Raw genomic sequence first — 15,060 nt, forward strand, 5'->3', positions numbered from 1 at the left:
CTTGAAATGTCACTAGTGTTACGCTTACTGCCAACAAACAGACGGACACGAGGGTTTTTTTCGCTACTTCAATTAAATAATAATGGTTAGGTGTTTTTTTTCAATTTGTTTTGTCAATCGGCACCATTTGCATGCGAAGTTTTGCATTATTGTATTGCGATAATTCAAATTCACTTACGATTCACAATAATAATTTAAAATATAAGTTCATACAGCACATTTGACTAGATAAAACGCTTCCATTCCCTCCCCCGTCCCCATTCCCACCTTCCCCCCCTCATCCCCTGTACCTCCCCACACTCCCGTATACCCTACTTGCCTCCCACTTTTCCCATCTAGTTTTGCAATATAGTGTATAATTTTCCCGTTTTCGTACATTACACCTTAATATCCTCTGCTTGATTTACATTTGCACGTGCCCGTTTTACCACATTTTTTTCCATAAAAAGTGTTCATGTGTGTGTTTGTGTGTTTGAAAGAGAGAAGGAGCAAGAGAGGGAGAACAATAGTAATGGAAAATCATATTATAAAACAATTAGCCCCCACGCTTAACTGCTACCAACAAAAAGTACAATAGTCCCTCCTCTTAATGTGTTTTGACAACCCGAGCACAAGGACTCGGCGCTGTCATCGTTAAGTCGTACGCGTCAACAATCGTCAAGAAAGGTGGAAGGCGCGCTATATTACAGTGCCACTTTACAACACACACGTACTTTTCCTCCCGTACCTGTACAAACCGGTCTGTGTGTGGCTGTGTGAGTGGATACGTGAGGATGGGTGTGTCCGATTTATGTTCACGTGTGGCTGGCTCTGTCAAGAGTTTTGAATTGGTGAGACTTACTAAGTAGTAGTAGGTTGCGTTTTACTTCTTCTTGCTATATGTATGTATATAAATCGACAGACGTTCATGCACCTTCATCTGCTCGACTGCCCTGTTTCAGGTGCCGCTTCACACATACTACGATCACGACTAACGACAGGTTAATACCAGCGAAAAACACTTTGTTTGAATTTGTTTTCTTTTTTTTCTTTTCTGCTCCAATATGTTCAATACTTACTTCCAAAATCTAGTATACAATGTAAAGGGTTAGTGTGTTAGTATGTTTCTTTTTTTGCCGGCCAATAGTAATGCGTGTGTCTGTGTTCCGTTTCGTCCTCTCCCTGTACGCCGCAGTATACTTATCCAGGTAGGCAGATGACGACTATGCATCTGTCGTTCTCTACCGCTTATTATTATATCGTTCGCTTACACGACCGGTTCTACTGTACAATGCCATGTCTACAGATTCCGTGACAGTTGTGTCGGGCGCTTGTATGGTGCGCGGTCAATTCTCATTTTGCTAGCAGTTATTGTACACTGCGCGAAATATGAGTAGCACCATGTTTTTCTTTACAAAACTTTCATTAACTCTTTACCAGCTGTATGGGTTTTAATTTAGAACGCTATTTTAGTCTCCTTCACAACTTCGTTGTTTCATTACATAAGGATTTGTTGAGGATCATTAGTATTTTAGATCGAAAAACCTTGAAAGTCTGGATGAAATACAAACAGCACTGCGTAACCTTTTCTACTTTTGTTTGTGGAACTCCAACAATAAAAAGAATTACATTTCAAAGATCTTAGTGAAAAAGATAAGACCGGTCATTTCAGTGCAAATAAACCGATTCAACTTAAGCCGCACTTAATTTTCTGCAATTGTTTCACTTACACGGTGGAACAATTTTAATGTCGTCTAGGAATTTTATTGTAAGATGTAAATGGTCCTAGAAAAATATGTATTTAATAAACGGATACATTGAGAAACAGATTATGACGGCAAACCCAGCTAAAACTACTACAAATGGTAATGCAATTCTGAAACCAAGACAAAAAAATATGGTAATAACATTCATATTTCGCACAGTGTATGTTTCCTCGCACTTCTTTTCTTGAGTGTCGCCTTGAACATCTTATATTGTGTCGAAAGCGTATCGAAAGTTGCTTCTGATAAAGTATACACGTTTACTGATACCGTGTTAGGACCATCGTAGTGTGCTTCCGTCATCCGTCATCACCTTTTTGTTTCACTCACACTCAGCTGCCCATTGCTTCATGCGTTCGCTTAACACAATGTCACTCACTCATCCGCGCACACATGCCTAGCTCACACGCTGCCACGCATACTCATTCATACACTCAAGCGCACTGTTCCAACGCTCTTGCAGCTCTTGCACACATTCACACGCACACATACCACGTTCACACCCACTACTGCAGCACGATCGCACGTCGAGCGTCACTGTGGGGACGGTGCCGGTAAGCGACACGACCAGGAACGGTCTAACACGTGAGGAAATTTCATGTGATCCCACGCGTCCCAATCTCGAGCAGCTTCGGCTCGTGGTTGTTGTTGTTCAGTTGCGACTCCATCGCGTTAATGTTCGACTTGAGCCGCAGCATCTGCAGCTCAACGCGCGCATTCTCCCGCTTAAGCTCGGTGATCTCCTCGTCCAGCGCCAGTATGTCCTCGGATGCGACGCCGGCCCCATTGTCCGGTGGGACACCTCCAGCTGGGTCGGCGGTGCCGGTGATGCCTCCACTGACGGTGCCGGTCGGATGGTTGGTGGTCGGGTTCGGCGCACCATTACCGACGGGATTTCCCGCACGGTCGGTTGGCGCGGTATGGTGTTCCGTACCCGGACCGCAATGGTTTGGAACGGTGGTGGGGCCACCGACACCGATCACGCCCGGGACGCCGTGGACGTGCACGCCCGGTACTGGGTGTCCGAGACCGGCGAGCAGCCCGGACGTAGCGCCCGGTGCCACACCGCCACCGGACGTTAGGACCCCGAGCGTAGACGGAGGTCCCTGTGCCGGTGGCGGAGGTGGGGCCCCCACCAGAAGCGGACCGGGACCAGACATCAGGCTGCCCTTAACACTCTGGCTGTAGCCGGTCGCTAGGTCTGCACGGTACCGTCACAGTCACAGTTAGTATCAAGCAATATGACGGAAGGGGACGACATCGTGCCGGGAAGGCGAAGAGAGACACGGTACACCGCAACACACACAAACACAACGCACCCGGTACGGTAACACACGGGAGACACAGGAGACAGAGATCGGGAGGTACAGGATTTTTAGTCTAAGCAGTACTCTAGGCTTGGTCAATCCTCGATTAGCTTACCGTTGAAGGACTTGGACGCAACCGGACCGAGCCCACCGAGCACGCCGGTGTCGGAGTCGCCGTACCGTGGCTTCTTGCTGGACGGTGCCTGTCCCGGGCCCTGTGCCGTTGGGCAGCTGGCGACGGTGCGGTGGGTGCCGAACGTACCATCGACATGCCCATTACCGTCGCAGCCCGGCGTCGGACAGGTGAACGGTTCAAACTTGCCGGCTGCCGCCTGCGCCATCGCGGCCTTCGCCTGCTCGATCGTGCCACCATTCTCCAGGATGTGCATCTTGTTGCGGAACGCAATTGGACAACCGGACGCGCTGTGGATAAAGAACGCAGAACAGGAAAGGGAATAGCCCCGAATGCATCAGAGATACTGGCTGAAGAAGATGGGGAAGATGTTCATGTTCACCTACCTGCGATGCGAGAGGAACTTTCCCGTAGAGTGACCCGAACCATCACACCCAGGAATAGGACATCTGGAAATAGAAGAGTGTAAAAGAATGGTATTCTTGAGGTACTTCTCGCCGAGCTCCGAACAAGCTCCGGTACTCTTCCGCACCTTAATGGTTCCGATTCCTGTCCATCCCGGGGTTTGCTTTTCGGCTTGGATGCTCTCGGACAGCCGGATAGACTGCGGTGTGACGAGTAGTTCCCGGTTGCATGGCCCGACCCATCGCACCCTGGTGTCGGACACTTGAGTTCCTGTGACTGTGACGGAAACTGAGGTCGCTCGAGACGCTGGTAGCCGGTCAGACTGCACAGGAAAGAACTACTTTGCTTAGTATGCCCCCATCATATCGTCCATTGCCCCTCTGCCTCTTTGACGGGGTTCCAAGAATACCTACCCAGCCTTCAGCAGGTTATCGTGTGGCGCTATATGCTGTCCGAGGGAGGGCGGTGTCACGAAGCTGGAGCTGGAGCTGGCCGGATAGCTCGTCGGTACGGTCGGCGGATAGACGGTGGTGCCGAGCGAACTCGCATACGGTCCACTGTACTGGTAAGCGTTCGGTGCGTAGCTAGGATAACCGTTGGAATAGTCCGGTTGTACCACCATTCCGTAGCTTGTGTGCGGACTGTATCCTGCAAGTCGAACTTTGCCTTGAAACGTACGTCCACTAACGCAAAACCCACCGGCAGGCTAACGGGCTCTGACTCACTACTTACCGCTCTGATCGCGATAGCTGTCGGCATAGTACGATCCCCCGCTATCAGGCGTTGACTCTCTGCTGTAGGATGCTGAGGGTGGTTGGGGCCGTGCAAAACCCATACCGAGCGGACGTTCCGCAGTGTTGCCGTACTCGTTCGCGTTCACCTCCGCCGGACGGCTTTCGCTTACCTCGCTCGTATACACAGCGTTGCTGTTGGTGTTGCTCGTATTTCCACTGCTGCTGGTGTTGGTGTTGGTGTTGATGTTCGTGCTCTGGCGATTCGGGAACTGTGGACTCGTACCACCGCTAGCCCAATCAAAGTATGAATGAAAATTAACTCCAATGCTCCAAGAAAACCTAACATGGGCTTCTTAATGATATTAAGTAAGAGAACTACAGATCATAGCCAAGATGCCCTGTAGCAGGTTTAAGCACCTCAGCATGTCTTTAACTCAAGGATATTGCAAAGAATTCACTGATGGCGTCATCAATCACCTACCTATTATTGGAGCTCAGGTCTAGTGATGCCTGCGGACTACTGTTACGGCGGCCACCGGTCGGGCTGACCTGCGGCTCTGGACTGGTGGACGATATCTTATTCCCCCTCTCATCTCCTACCCGCCGCCCGTTTGGTGAAGGCGAACCGGGGCCCGTCTTGTACGACGGTGGTAGTGGCGGGCTCGACTCCTTCACGCTCAGATTGATCGCGGAAAAGCCGGGCGGCATCGCACCGCACGTGGATGGATCGTAGTGATAGATCGGCCGGGGATAGATCGGGCCGGCACTCTCATCCATCTCGACCTTCATCATCGTGTGATGGGTGCGGGCGTCCGGTGCGGTCGGACCACCGAGCCCGAGATGGTGGTGCGGGTGCGTTTGCGGCTGCTGCACGTCGGTCGTGTGTGGGTTACTGTCCGCACCGAGGTACTTCTGCTCCTCGTCGATGATCGTCGGTTGCGTGTAGCCGTACGCTGCCGCCGGATACAGTGCGGTACGCTGCGGTGCATAGGCGGTATCGTACCGCTCGAATGCGGTCTGCGGTGCCGGATCGTACGGCCGATGGTTGGCCAGATGCACGGCCGAACTGTCATACTCGGACAGACCCCGGTTCGCCATTGCCGGCGGGGAGGATAGCGTACCCATCTGGGCGTAGGAACGGCCATCGTTTAGCTCGGTGTAACGTAGATTGTCCCGCGTCACGTACGAATACCCGTTGTCGATCATCTTCGCTACACTTCTAGCTTTGCTATTGTATGTCGATATGCTTTACAGGCAGGGATTTATTAATCGGTTTGCTACCACTAGCGAACGTTTATTTAATGACACACGTACAAGGTTCGTTTGCCCGTTGAATGCACTTTTATGATACGGTTGCGTGCGGAGAAATCGTGCCAGCTTAGGTAAAGCGACACCACGGTGTGACCTCTGCCGTGATGCTTATTTTGCTACCAGTCAGATGATGAGGCACCATGAAGTATACTAGCGTATAATATTGCACACGTCCTGTAGACTGTTTACTCTAGTTGGTACCTAATACATGTTACACACAAATTTTCACAATTCAAGGAGAAAAGAAGATAAAGGAAAATATGACTTTAAAAAAGATTCAATATTTCCGGACTTAAAGAGTCCTGACTCAACTATATTTATTGAACTACAATTTATTTAGGTCATTTATTGTTATTATATTAATGAGTTCAAGGCACAAGGATGAAAAATATTATATAGATTACCAAAATCATGGTTGTCTTAATTGGTGTTTGCTAAACAAACAAAAAGTATTTATTTAAAAAATACTATTTTAATGGAGGCGCCCAGTGGTTTAGTAGTAACACGACCGATCAGCACGCGATGGTGACAGTGAAAAATCTCATTCGACCCGTTCCATCGTTGCAAACTGTTTGTTTGAATAATAATGGATGATATTGGCAAGGATAGCTCGACTGTTCGATAAGAATGGTCGACAAAAACTCTACAGTTAAATTAGTAAATAAATTGAAAGTTACAACAGTGGAGGCGCCCAGTGGTTTTGTAAGAGTGCCGCTGATCACCACAGCAAGGAAAAGGTGTTAAATCTCATACCGTTCTATCCTAAAACTCCTAAGCTATTGCAACAAAAAACTACTACGGTGGAGACGCCCGACACCAGCGTAGGAATTTAAAAAATTCAAATCTGACAACCAAACATCCACCCTGTGCAATATTGGCTCGTTTATCTGCTTGCAAAATGGAAACATTTTCCTTGTGCAGATTTCCGTTGTGGATGGTTTTATATCTGGTGCGGAGATAAATATGATCGTTATTATCGTCAGTGCGGACCACAACCAAAACGACCAAAACGTACCACCATTTGTAACATTAGCCATCAAACTTCATTCCACACCAGGTTTTATGACTATTCAACCCCTGGGCGGGGTAGAAAAATCATTTCCCCGCTGAACAGTCTCACTGGATACTGGGGTGGGAAAGTTTACCCCGATGGATAAATCTCTTTCAAATCCAAAAGACAGTCCAAACAGTCAGTATCCAATTCCAGGTTCAGCCAGCGCTGGAAGATTCAGTCCTAAGCTGCTTCAGAGGCATCGAGAACCACTTCAGTTCAGTTTGGTAGATGCAAAATTAAAATATTTTCTAGTGCCTGCACCATATCCCTTCAGCGCACACACATCTATACAAGAAGGCCAATCTTAACTCCACGGGACGGTTCGAGCGAGCCAACACGGTGGAATGGTATCTCCTTTTTCTTGCTGATGCTGGAACATACCCCCATTGGGACGCGCACTAGATCCGCGTCCTGCTCGTCGTGAAGGAGTGGAGGTTTTCTAGTAGGTATTTCATATTTTCCCGCTCCTTGCTGCCTTGGCCAAACGGAGCGGGATTATCTTTTCCGGTAATGCAGCTTCCGAAAGGATGGCCCCCATGTGCGGTGGGATGAGTATCCCTGCTGGCGATATAAACCAACACCGCAGCGTGTCCCGAGATAGGAAGCATCGAGAAGCTGCTCGTATCTACGGGGCTTTATTTTGAGCTCATTATCTTTTTACGGCAGGTCCAGTTTGTTTGGTTCGCTCCCGCCCGGCTGCGAGCTTCCGGTGAGATTTAAATTAGATAATGGATTTAGATAGAATGTAAAGCGGGAGGCTAGCTTGCCGTGCGGTGGGTGGCGTTGCGGGAAGCTGAAGTTGTGATTGGAACCAACACCGGTTTGGGCATCCTATCCCCTTCCCTTTGTAAGGGGTGTTAACCCGATGTGTGGTGAACCCTTTATCCGCATTCCAGCAAACATGTCGTACTCGTCCACAGCAGGGATGGGTTGAGCGGCAACAAGATATTGGAAGAGCGTAAAGAAGGTGTTTGTGCGGTTTTTCCAAAACATCCAAAGCCCATTTCAGATAGCTTAGGGAGATGACGTGCTAGATACTTTCGGTGTGGATCCCTCAAGAAATTCCACCTAGCATCAGATTGACTTTATCATCCTGTTGATAGCATTTTCTAATGCTTTCGAATGATCATTAGTTCACTTTAACACCAGGAACTAACAAGAGCGTACTGTAGCAGATGTTGCAGTAGTGTCAAATCAGCCTGTTCTTCTACATGCTAGCATGAGAAACAGCTTACTTACAACCAGACCTCTTTATTGTGCGTCTCCCAAACGTACCCTAAAGTAAGGTGCTGTTGGAGTTTTACTCAAAACCCCTTTGTCTACAAGCTACTTTGTCTGCACATGGGTTGCCGTTAACCAAAATCACCATTCTCGGAAACCCGAAACGGATGGCGTAAGAACAGGTGAGCTTGAATAACTAGTTCGTGACACTTCTGATTCTACACTAACCTTCGAAATAATAGCATTTTGTCGAATGGCACTACTACCTCGCCGTCTTTTCGCCGTTGCCTTTTCATCACTCAAATATATACATTCACACACACACACACATACACACATACATGTATACAAATATATTTATATATACACCCCAAAATGCGCACTAACCCTGGATCATGCAATCGTCAAGGAAATGTCACGAGTCTGTAACATGTCTTTCCGGACATTGGTAAAACACGGTAGAAACAAACTCCACCGCCGGTTCTCTATCCCTCTTCCCAGCCGGAACAGAACAAAAAGAAAAAAAAAACAGAGAGCCACGATCGCCCAAGAACACGGTGCGGCATTCGTGTACCACCGCCGCACACGGTTTCGCGGATCCTCGCGCGCCCCGACAAACAACAGACCGTGCGCGTGTTGTACCATTAGCAAAGTAGCAATCACCGGTGATTACCTTGCCTGCCACGGCACGCTATTCGCCACTGCACACCGGTAAGCGGATACGGATCTTGATAGCTGCCCAATCGCCGACCAGTTTCGTACACACACACACACACACATACATACACACACTTCGCATGTACAGGAGTTAACCGTTACCATACACCAAATCTTGATTCGATTGGAAATTCTTTAATTCCTTACAAATTTCTTTGCAGCAGACGGTCGTCTTTCGAACACAGCGCAACCCGGTTCCAGGTGAGTAATGGTGGAGTCGTTCGAATGGCAGGTGAGGTGTTTTGTTATTTTTTCGGTTCCCCATCGTTGCCGCCCGTATTGACTACTCATCGGACGCCATTTCGCAATGACCAAAAAATGAGCAATTTCCGTGCAGCCGTGCGTGCCGACAATGAACGTTTACGCTACGGCGTTCTAGCTGTCAACAACCGATCCGCAACCCCGCTTTCTGACGGGTGTTGTGGCTGCTAGAAACTGCCCGGGTTGGTTTGTTGGAGCACCAAAGTGGCCTTCATTACGCAACCAAGATGGCGGACCTGAGACGTAAATATTGCGAGACAGTTTTTCGGTGGGACTTGCGAGAGGCATTCTACCATGGACAACAATCTAACACACCATTACTAAGCTGGAAAAATACTTGCGATCTCTCGCACTCACTACGGCTGTTTCACAGCAGTTCAACAATCTCTGCGCAGTGCAAAACTCTGGACAGGTGCTACATACCGATCGAAAGTGGTCGAAAGGTGTGCATTCCATCGCTGACGGCTCGTTCCGTGTCACCATCGTGTGCCGCTAGACTGCAAGCGCAGTCGGGTGTTAGTTGATTGAATCGTAGCCGCCGAGGTGCCGAACTGCGTGAGCGCGTTACGTCGGCGCCCACCCCCAACACGTTCACACACATATAGACACCGCACACCCGGCGCACTGTTACTACATCGAATGGTTTTTTTTTTTTGCAAACACAAAATCGGAACACTGACACACGCACGGGACTACACACAAATTGTACTGGACGCACTGGCACACTGCTTTTTTTTACACCTCTCCGACACCCTGGCCCTCCCGCCCTGCCCGCTCAAGTGAAATGCAAATCGGCCTCCTTTAACTCACCCTCCAGCTGAGGTGTTTTTTTTAAAGGAGGTGTTTTTTTTTTGTTTCGTTTGCTCTACCGGTGGCGATGTCACCGCCCATCGGCTTGGTCGTACATGGTCGTACACTCGGTGCCTGGACGTCTGGACAGTCGCGTACCCGTTGATAAGGTTGATAGAAGTGCGGGGCGTCTGTGTTACCCTTAGCTCTTTATTGCAACGGAGGCTACGTGGATGTTGGGGGGGAAGGTTTAGGTTAAGAAAATGGCAACATTAGCGTGGAGTATCTGCTGGTCATGTGGTCATTCGCGAATAGCATTCGGCAGAACATTACTTAACATGCAACGAGCTACTCGGGAGTAATCAACTCGGTCTATGCTGTACGTGAAGATCTTAAGAGCGGTAAAGAGATCGCAACCATTTCCTTGGAAGATTTAGTTTAACATACTGAGAGACTTCGAGCAAGTCACCAAACACTTGTTTTAACAAAGTTCTCAAACACAATACACAAGAATGTTCATACATACCTGGCTGGTTGTCTGGAGTCTGTCCCGGGTGTTCGGTCTCACTCACTAGACATTTGTCATCTCTGCACGTGGCACCAGTGCACCACCACCGAGCAATGAGTTCATACAGCGACACAGCACACTACTTCACCACACACTGTCTTTTGCCTAGCAGATTTTGATTGATTGGTAGGTAATAATCCGTTCTGCTTCAAAACAAACCCCGAACCATACACACAAATCACTCAGCCGGGACTTGGCACGTATCAATCCATAGCAGGCGCACAAACTGGGACCATTTACCCACAATTCTGCCACACTAACCGAATGCGCGAATACGGGGATTTTTGTTTGTTTGTTTTACTTTTTTCTTGCCTTTTGTATCCTACTGTTGCTCCTGCGGCCGAACACTCGTCCAGCAAACACTAGCGCGATAGCACCCTAACCAGCAAATGCACCAGCAGAAGCATACAGTAACAAACTTTCAATCCAAATCGAATCGTACGGCAACACACAAGCAATGCTCATCTTTACCTTCACCGAACTTGCAGCATACTGACACGGGGTTACTGTTTGGGCCAGAGTACCTTCCCGGGAACCCCTCTGGGGGTTCGGGAATTTCCGTCCCCGTCCCAACGTGCGGCGGGCAGGCAGCGGCAGGTGCGGAACCGAGCGCGGCTTGTTCGGTACGTACCGGTCGAACGGTTTCGGGTGCCGTTCGGAAGGCAGGCTGTCCTTTCGGGTCGGGTTCGGCACGTGCTGAGTGTTCTCGGTGCGGGTTCGGCTGTGTGTGTGTTTTTTTGTTGTTGGAAAACCATTCGTCCCGGTGAATATTTCCGTCCCGCCCGTGAGCGAGACGGTGCGACCAAACGCCTGGCAGTGTTGGAATGAAGATGGATGCGCTTGCGCCACAGTGCAACCAAGCACAACCATTGCGAGATATCGCCTGCAGTGCGATATCCCGAAGATGCGACCCCGGGGATGGGATGGGTTCCTGCCCAAACGGTTAAGGTGCTTTCCTTCCACAAAAACAGACACACACACACACCGAACTGGACGTATGGGAGAGCTTCCCACACACATCCTACGCGCCTTGTGCGGCCCAACCACTCGGATGCTCAAGTGCGTTGGATCCGCCTCACGAACACGAACGCGGACGTATTACTCGCGTTGCATCTTCGGGAGCCCCTGTTCTGCACAAGGTGATGCGCGATTGCATTGCGAGCTGCATCGCGTTGTTGCACAAGGCTCAAGTTGGCAGACATCCTGTGGGGGGGAAAGGAGTTCCTGGATGTCTTCGATTTCTTACCGAATGGAGCACCAGGCCCCGGCGGAGTGGTGCAGCCGGGTGTTGTCGGCGCAGTTGCAGTTGCAGTGCCGTTTCTGCAGCGAGCTGTAGTAGAAAAAAATAAACACACACACATTAAACGGCCATGTACGAGTGTTCCAAGCGTGTGCCAACCGTCCAATCCGGTGCGAAGGTGAGCTAGGGCTGTTCTCCCATTTTAACGATGGGCACCATCGATCGCTATCTCGCTCGTCTCGCGATTCGGCTCTTTATGGACGATGGGTACAATTTCGCACGGGGAAAACGGAAACTGCATATGGTTACTTTCGATTTAGACTTGTGTTCCCAAAAAAAAAATACCACACCCACACCCCGACCAAGCTGTGGCGCAAGTTTCCCATTCAGGTCGTCGCAAGTCCGCCATAGCGAAAAAGGATCCTTGCTTCCTTGTTGGGATGGGAACACTTTCTTTCAAGATAAAGATTTTTCTTTTGCCAAGAATTTTAGCTGCATCGATTTTCCTAGTTGGAAGGTTTCACTTTTTATCGCACTTTGTATCATTTGGGCAATATCTTACACAGTGACGTCCTTTGGGGAGGTCCTTCGAATGTTAGGATAACTCGGGCTCACATATATTACAGCTAAATTTCTCATAAACGCTTTCTTTACCAGAACTTTTGGCAAACAACGAACATTGTGAGCGTTGGATTTTCTTGCATTGAGCGCTACTTCGCAGTACACAAACGGTTTTAATCGATTGCGTGCGTCAAGCGACGAACCTCTCATTTTTGGTCTTTTATTATTTGCCATCTCCAATCCACTTCAACAACTTGCCTTGCAAGGTAAACCGTTTTGGATAATTAAAAAAAAAAAGATTTTCTGGATGAGAAAAAAGCCAACAGGAACTCCCTGACGCTCCCATTCTCCTTTTCTGTGTCCCGGTGCCGGATGGGAGACGAGAGAAAACTACTTGCTAGTGTATCCGCGACCGCACAACTGAGCGGTGCAGTAACGATACAATCAATTATTCATAAAATTGCGACACTTTACACCCACCGGCACCACCGACAGAAATTGAACTACAAAATGACAGCTTGGCGTTGACCCGCGTAGCGCAGTTGTTGTGTTCACGTTCCCACCCCTACACAAACACACGACACGGGCCGCCCTGTGCGGCATATGTACTGGTGCTAGTGGGAAAAGAGAGGCAAAAAACCGCAAAACAACCACTTTGGTGAATGAATTAAGATAGTACTGAATAAAATACATACACTCACACGAAAAAAAAACACGCTAACCAGGATACCAGAACCAACAAAGACGTACAGTTGGTGCCATAGGTACACCCATAATAAGGAGTTTGGGGAAGGAACGAAAAAGCACACCACCCGCATCATACTCCAACCCATCGCCGAAAACGAAACACCTGCTATTCTTTTATCGGGCAGCTGGAATTCCCGAGCGTGTCCTTATGCGGTCACTTGTCAGCCCGAAACCAAGCGGGCCAGAAGATGCCGGTTTGATGCTGAATATTTAATCGATATACCACAAAACATCTTCACCAACCGAGCGGGTGGCGAAACCGGGCGAAATTTCTCACGATACAGGCGTCTTTTCTTTTTTTGTAAATATGTTCAAGTGTGTTTGTGTGCATGTTGTTTGTTCTAAAACGATCTTTACCGCGCGCACGAACCACTAATTCGGCTCGAGCGGAAAAAAATCCTGCAACAAAAACCCATTTTTGGTCCCTTTCAACCTGATTAACATCTGTGGTTGATGTGCGGTGGGGCGGGCTACCTTTATCACTTATTTCCCCGACGTGTCATGCTGCATAGGAAAAGCGAAAAGCGAACATTTCGTACCGGGGTATAGTTTGACAAACTAACAAGAAAATGATATCTTCAACCTGGGTTGCGCCTAGCAGCCTTTTAATGATGCTAAACTGTACCAAAGCGTTCTTCCACTACAACAAAAAATACAGATTTATCTACTTTGGTACCATTTAGAACAATTCATGAGAATTTTAAGATAATACATTCATATTTCATATATTTAATTTTTATTTAGAAAACGCAATCTAAATAATATACCAAAACAAAATACGAATAAAAATGAAAAGCACAACAAATAAAATCCCTTTTTAAGTAAGGAAAAAAGAGTTTACATTTTGGTGCCGTCAGAATTGTGAATGAAAATTAAAAAAAAGGGCTGATTAATCTAGTAAAATAGCCTTATTTGTCCATCTAGAAACTTATAAAGCATATTAAAAAGTCCATATTTCCTAGTTTAAAGATAGAGTAAAGAATTCTTGGTGCATTCCACCTTAAGATGACCTTGTTCTTTCGTAAATAAGCACCAACACATAAATCCACACTCTAGCTTGTGTGGCTGTGGTTGCTACTTCTTAAACCTCTCGTTACGCAACCTGACAGATATCTAATCAAACAAACCACAACATAGATGGTCGCGCTAGTGTACTCCGTGCCGGACCCGGTACCGTAGCAGAACCTGAAATTCCAAACCAACCCTCCAAACAACTAGCTGCACAGTAGAAGGTCTGCAAAAGAATGTTCATCGGTTTACGGTTTGGCCAAGCTGCTTGTTGAGCAAGTAACTTACAACTAACCGACCACAAAGGGATGGAACGAGTTGTGAGATGAAAGAATGCTCCCATAAACGGTGTTTTAGTTTTATTTGGTATGATTTAGTGTTTAGCAGTCTGTGTTTTTTTTCTTTTGATTGAAGAATTGTTATGGATCGATTAGATTGATTTCATTCTTCAGCAGCAATGAAATTTAATTTGTGGTTTAAACTGTATAACACGCTCATTCCCAACCATCTTTAACGCACCGAAATCTCGTGTAATGATACCTCTTAACCTCATTCACCGCACTCCAAACTGTTGACAGATACGAAATCTGACAGACGCTGCCAAAATAAAGAAATAAACCCTCCACCGGCATGGACAAAAAAGAGGCAGAAATTAAAATAACATCCTTCCGAACGTGTGCCGCAGCAAGGAAACGGAACGGAACCGGCCACCGTGGTGTAGCGTACCTCCGGACCAGGACCCGAATGGTGCGCTGGTATGGGTGCGCTTATAAGGTAAGATGAGTACCCGATTGCTTGGGAGGGATACTGGAAGAGTTTTTCCTTCTGCTACATGAAGGAATCTTTAATGAGGACGTGACTGGATTGAGAAACATAAATTAAGATCGAAGGCCCGGACGGTTTTGCGGCCCGTACTCGGTACGAATGACAAGCCATCATCAGCCGTGCCCGTGCCCCTGGTATCATCGTAGGGTAAGGGCTAGGAGATAAAAGATTATTTTAAGCCAGAAACCCTTAGCGCGCGGTGCAGCTAATAACCGAATGTGGTAAAGAGGGCCGAAGAAGCTGCTAACGAGAATTAAGGCAAACTATGGAGAGGAAGGAAGGTCACCGTATTGGAGCGTCGTGGAGCCGAACCGGACAGTAGGGCGTGAGCAAGAAGAGGGGAAAAAAACTACGAACACTCAACGATACTGCCGAAAATCAACAACCCGCCAGTTCGCTGCCTCTTGCCGCGCTTTCCACTACGGTTGAGCGGGAAC

The 15,060-nt window shown here is 48.0% G+C and overlaps 1 protein-coding gene across 1 annotated transcript; it reads right to left on the reverse strand.

Moving 5' to 3' along the window:
• Positions 1 to 2,338: 2,338 nt before the first annotated feature.
• LOC128718142 (atrophin-1-like) lies at positions 2,339 to 5,527 on the reverse strand. Its single transcript, XM_053811847.1, has 7 exons — positions 4,803 to 5,527; positions 4,320 to 4,609; positions 4,001 to 4,235; positions 3,715 to 3,924; positions 3,569 to 3,631; positions 3,165 to 3,472; positions 2,339 to 2,943 (listed from the first exon to the last, which is right to left on the reverse strand). Exons 1-7 carry the CDS (start codon positions 5,525 to 5,527, stop codon positions 2,339 to 2,341), a joined length of 2,436 nt encoding a protein of 811 aa, XP_053667822.1.
• Positions 5,528 to 15,060: the final 9,533 nt, after the last annotated feature.

This window comes from Anopheles marshallii, chromosome X, assembly GCF_943734725.1.
Source record: "Anopheles marshallii chromosome X, idAnoMarsDA_429_01, whole genome shotgun sequence".
NCBI classification, from domain to species: Eukaryota; Metazoa; Arthropoda; class Insecta; order Diptera; family Culicidae; genus Anopheles; species Anopheles marshallii.

Bases quoted from the DNA above. Each gene is read 5' to 3' on its own strand.
- LOC128718142 (XM_053811847.1), bottom strand. From the start codon at position 5,527: ATGATCGACAACGGGTATTCGTACGTGACGCGGGACAATCTACGTTAC. The intron at 4,236-4,319 runs GTAAGTAGTGAG...TTCGACTTGCAG, and splicing joins CAGCTATCGCGATCAGAGCG to GATACAGTCCGCACACAAGC. The intron at 3,473-3,568 runs GTAGGTGAACAT...CTTTATCCACAG, and splicing joins AAGTTCCTCTCGCATCGCAG to CGCGTCCGGTTGTCCAATTG.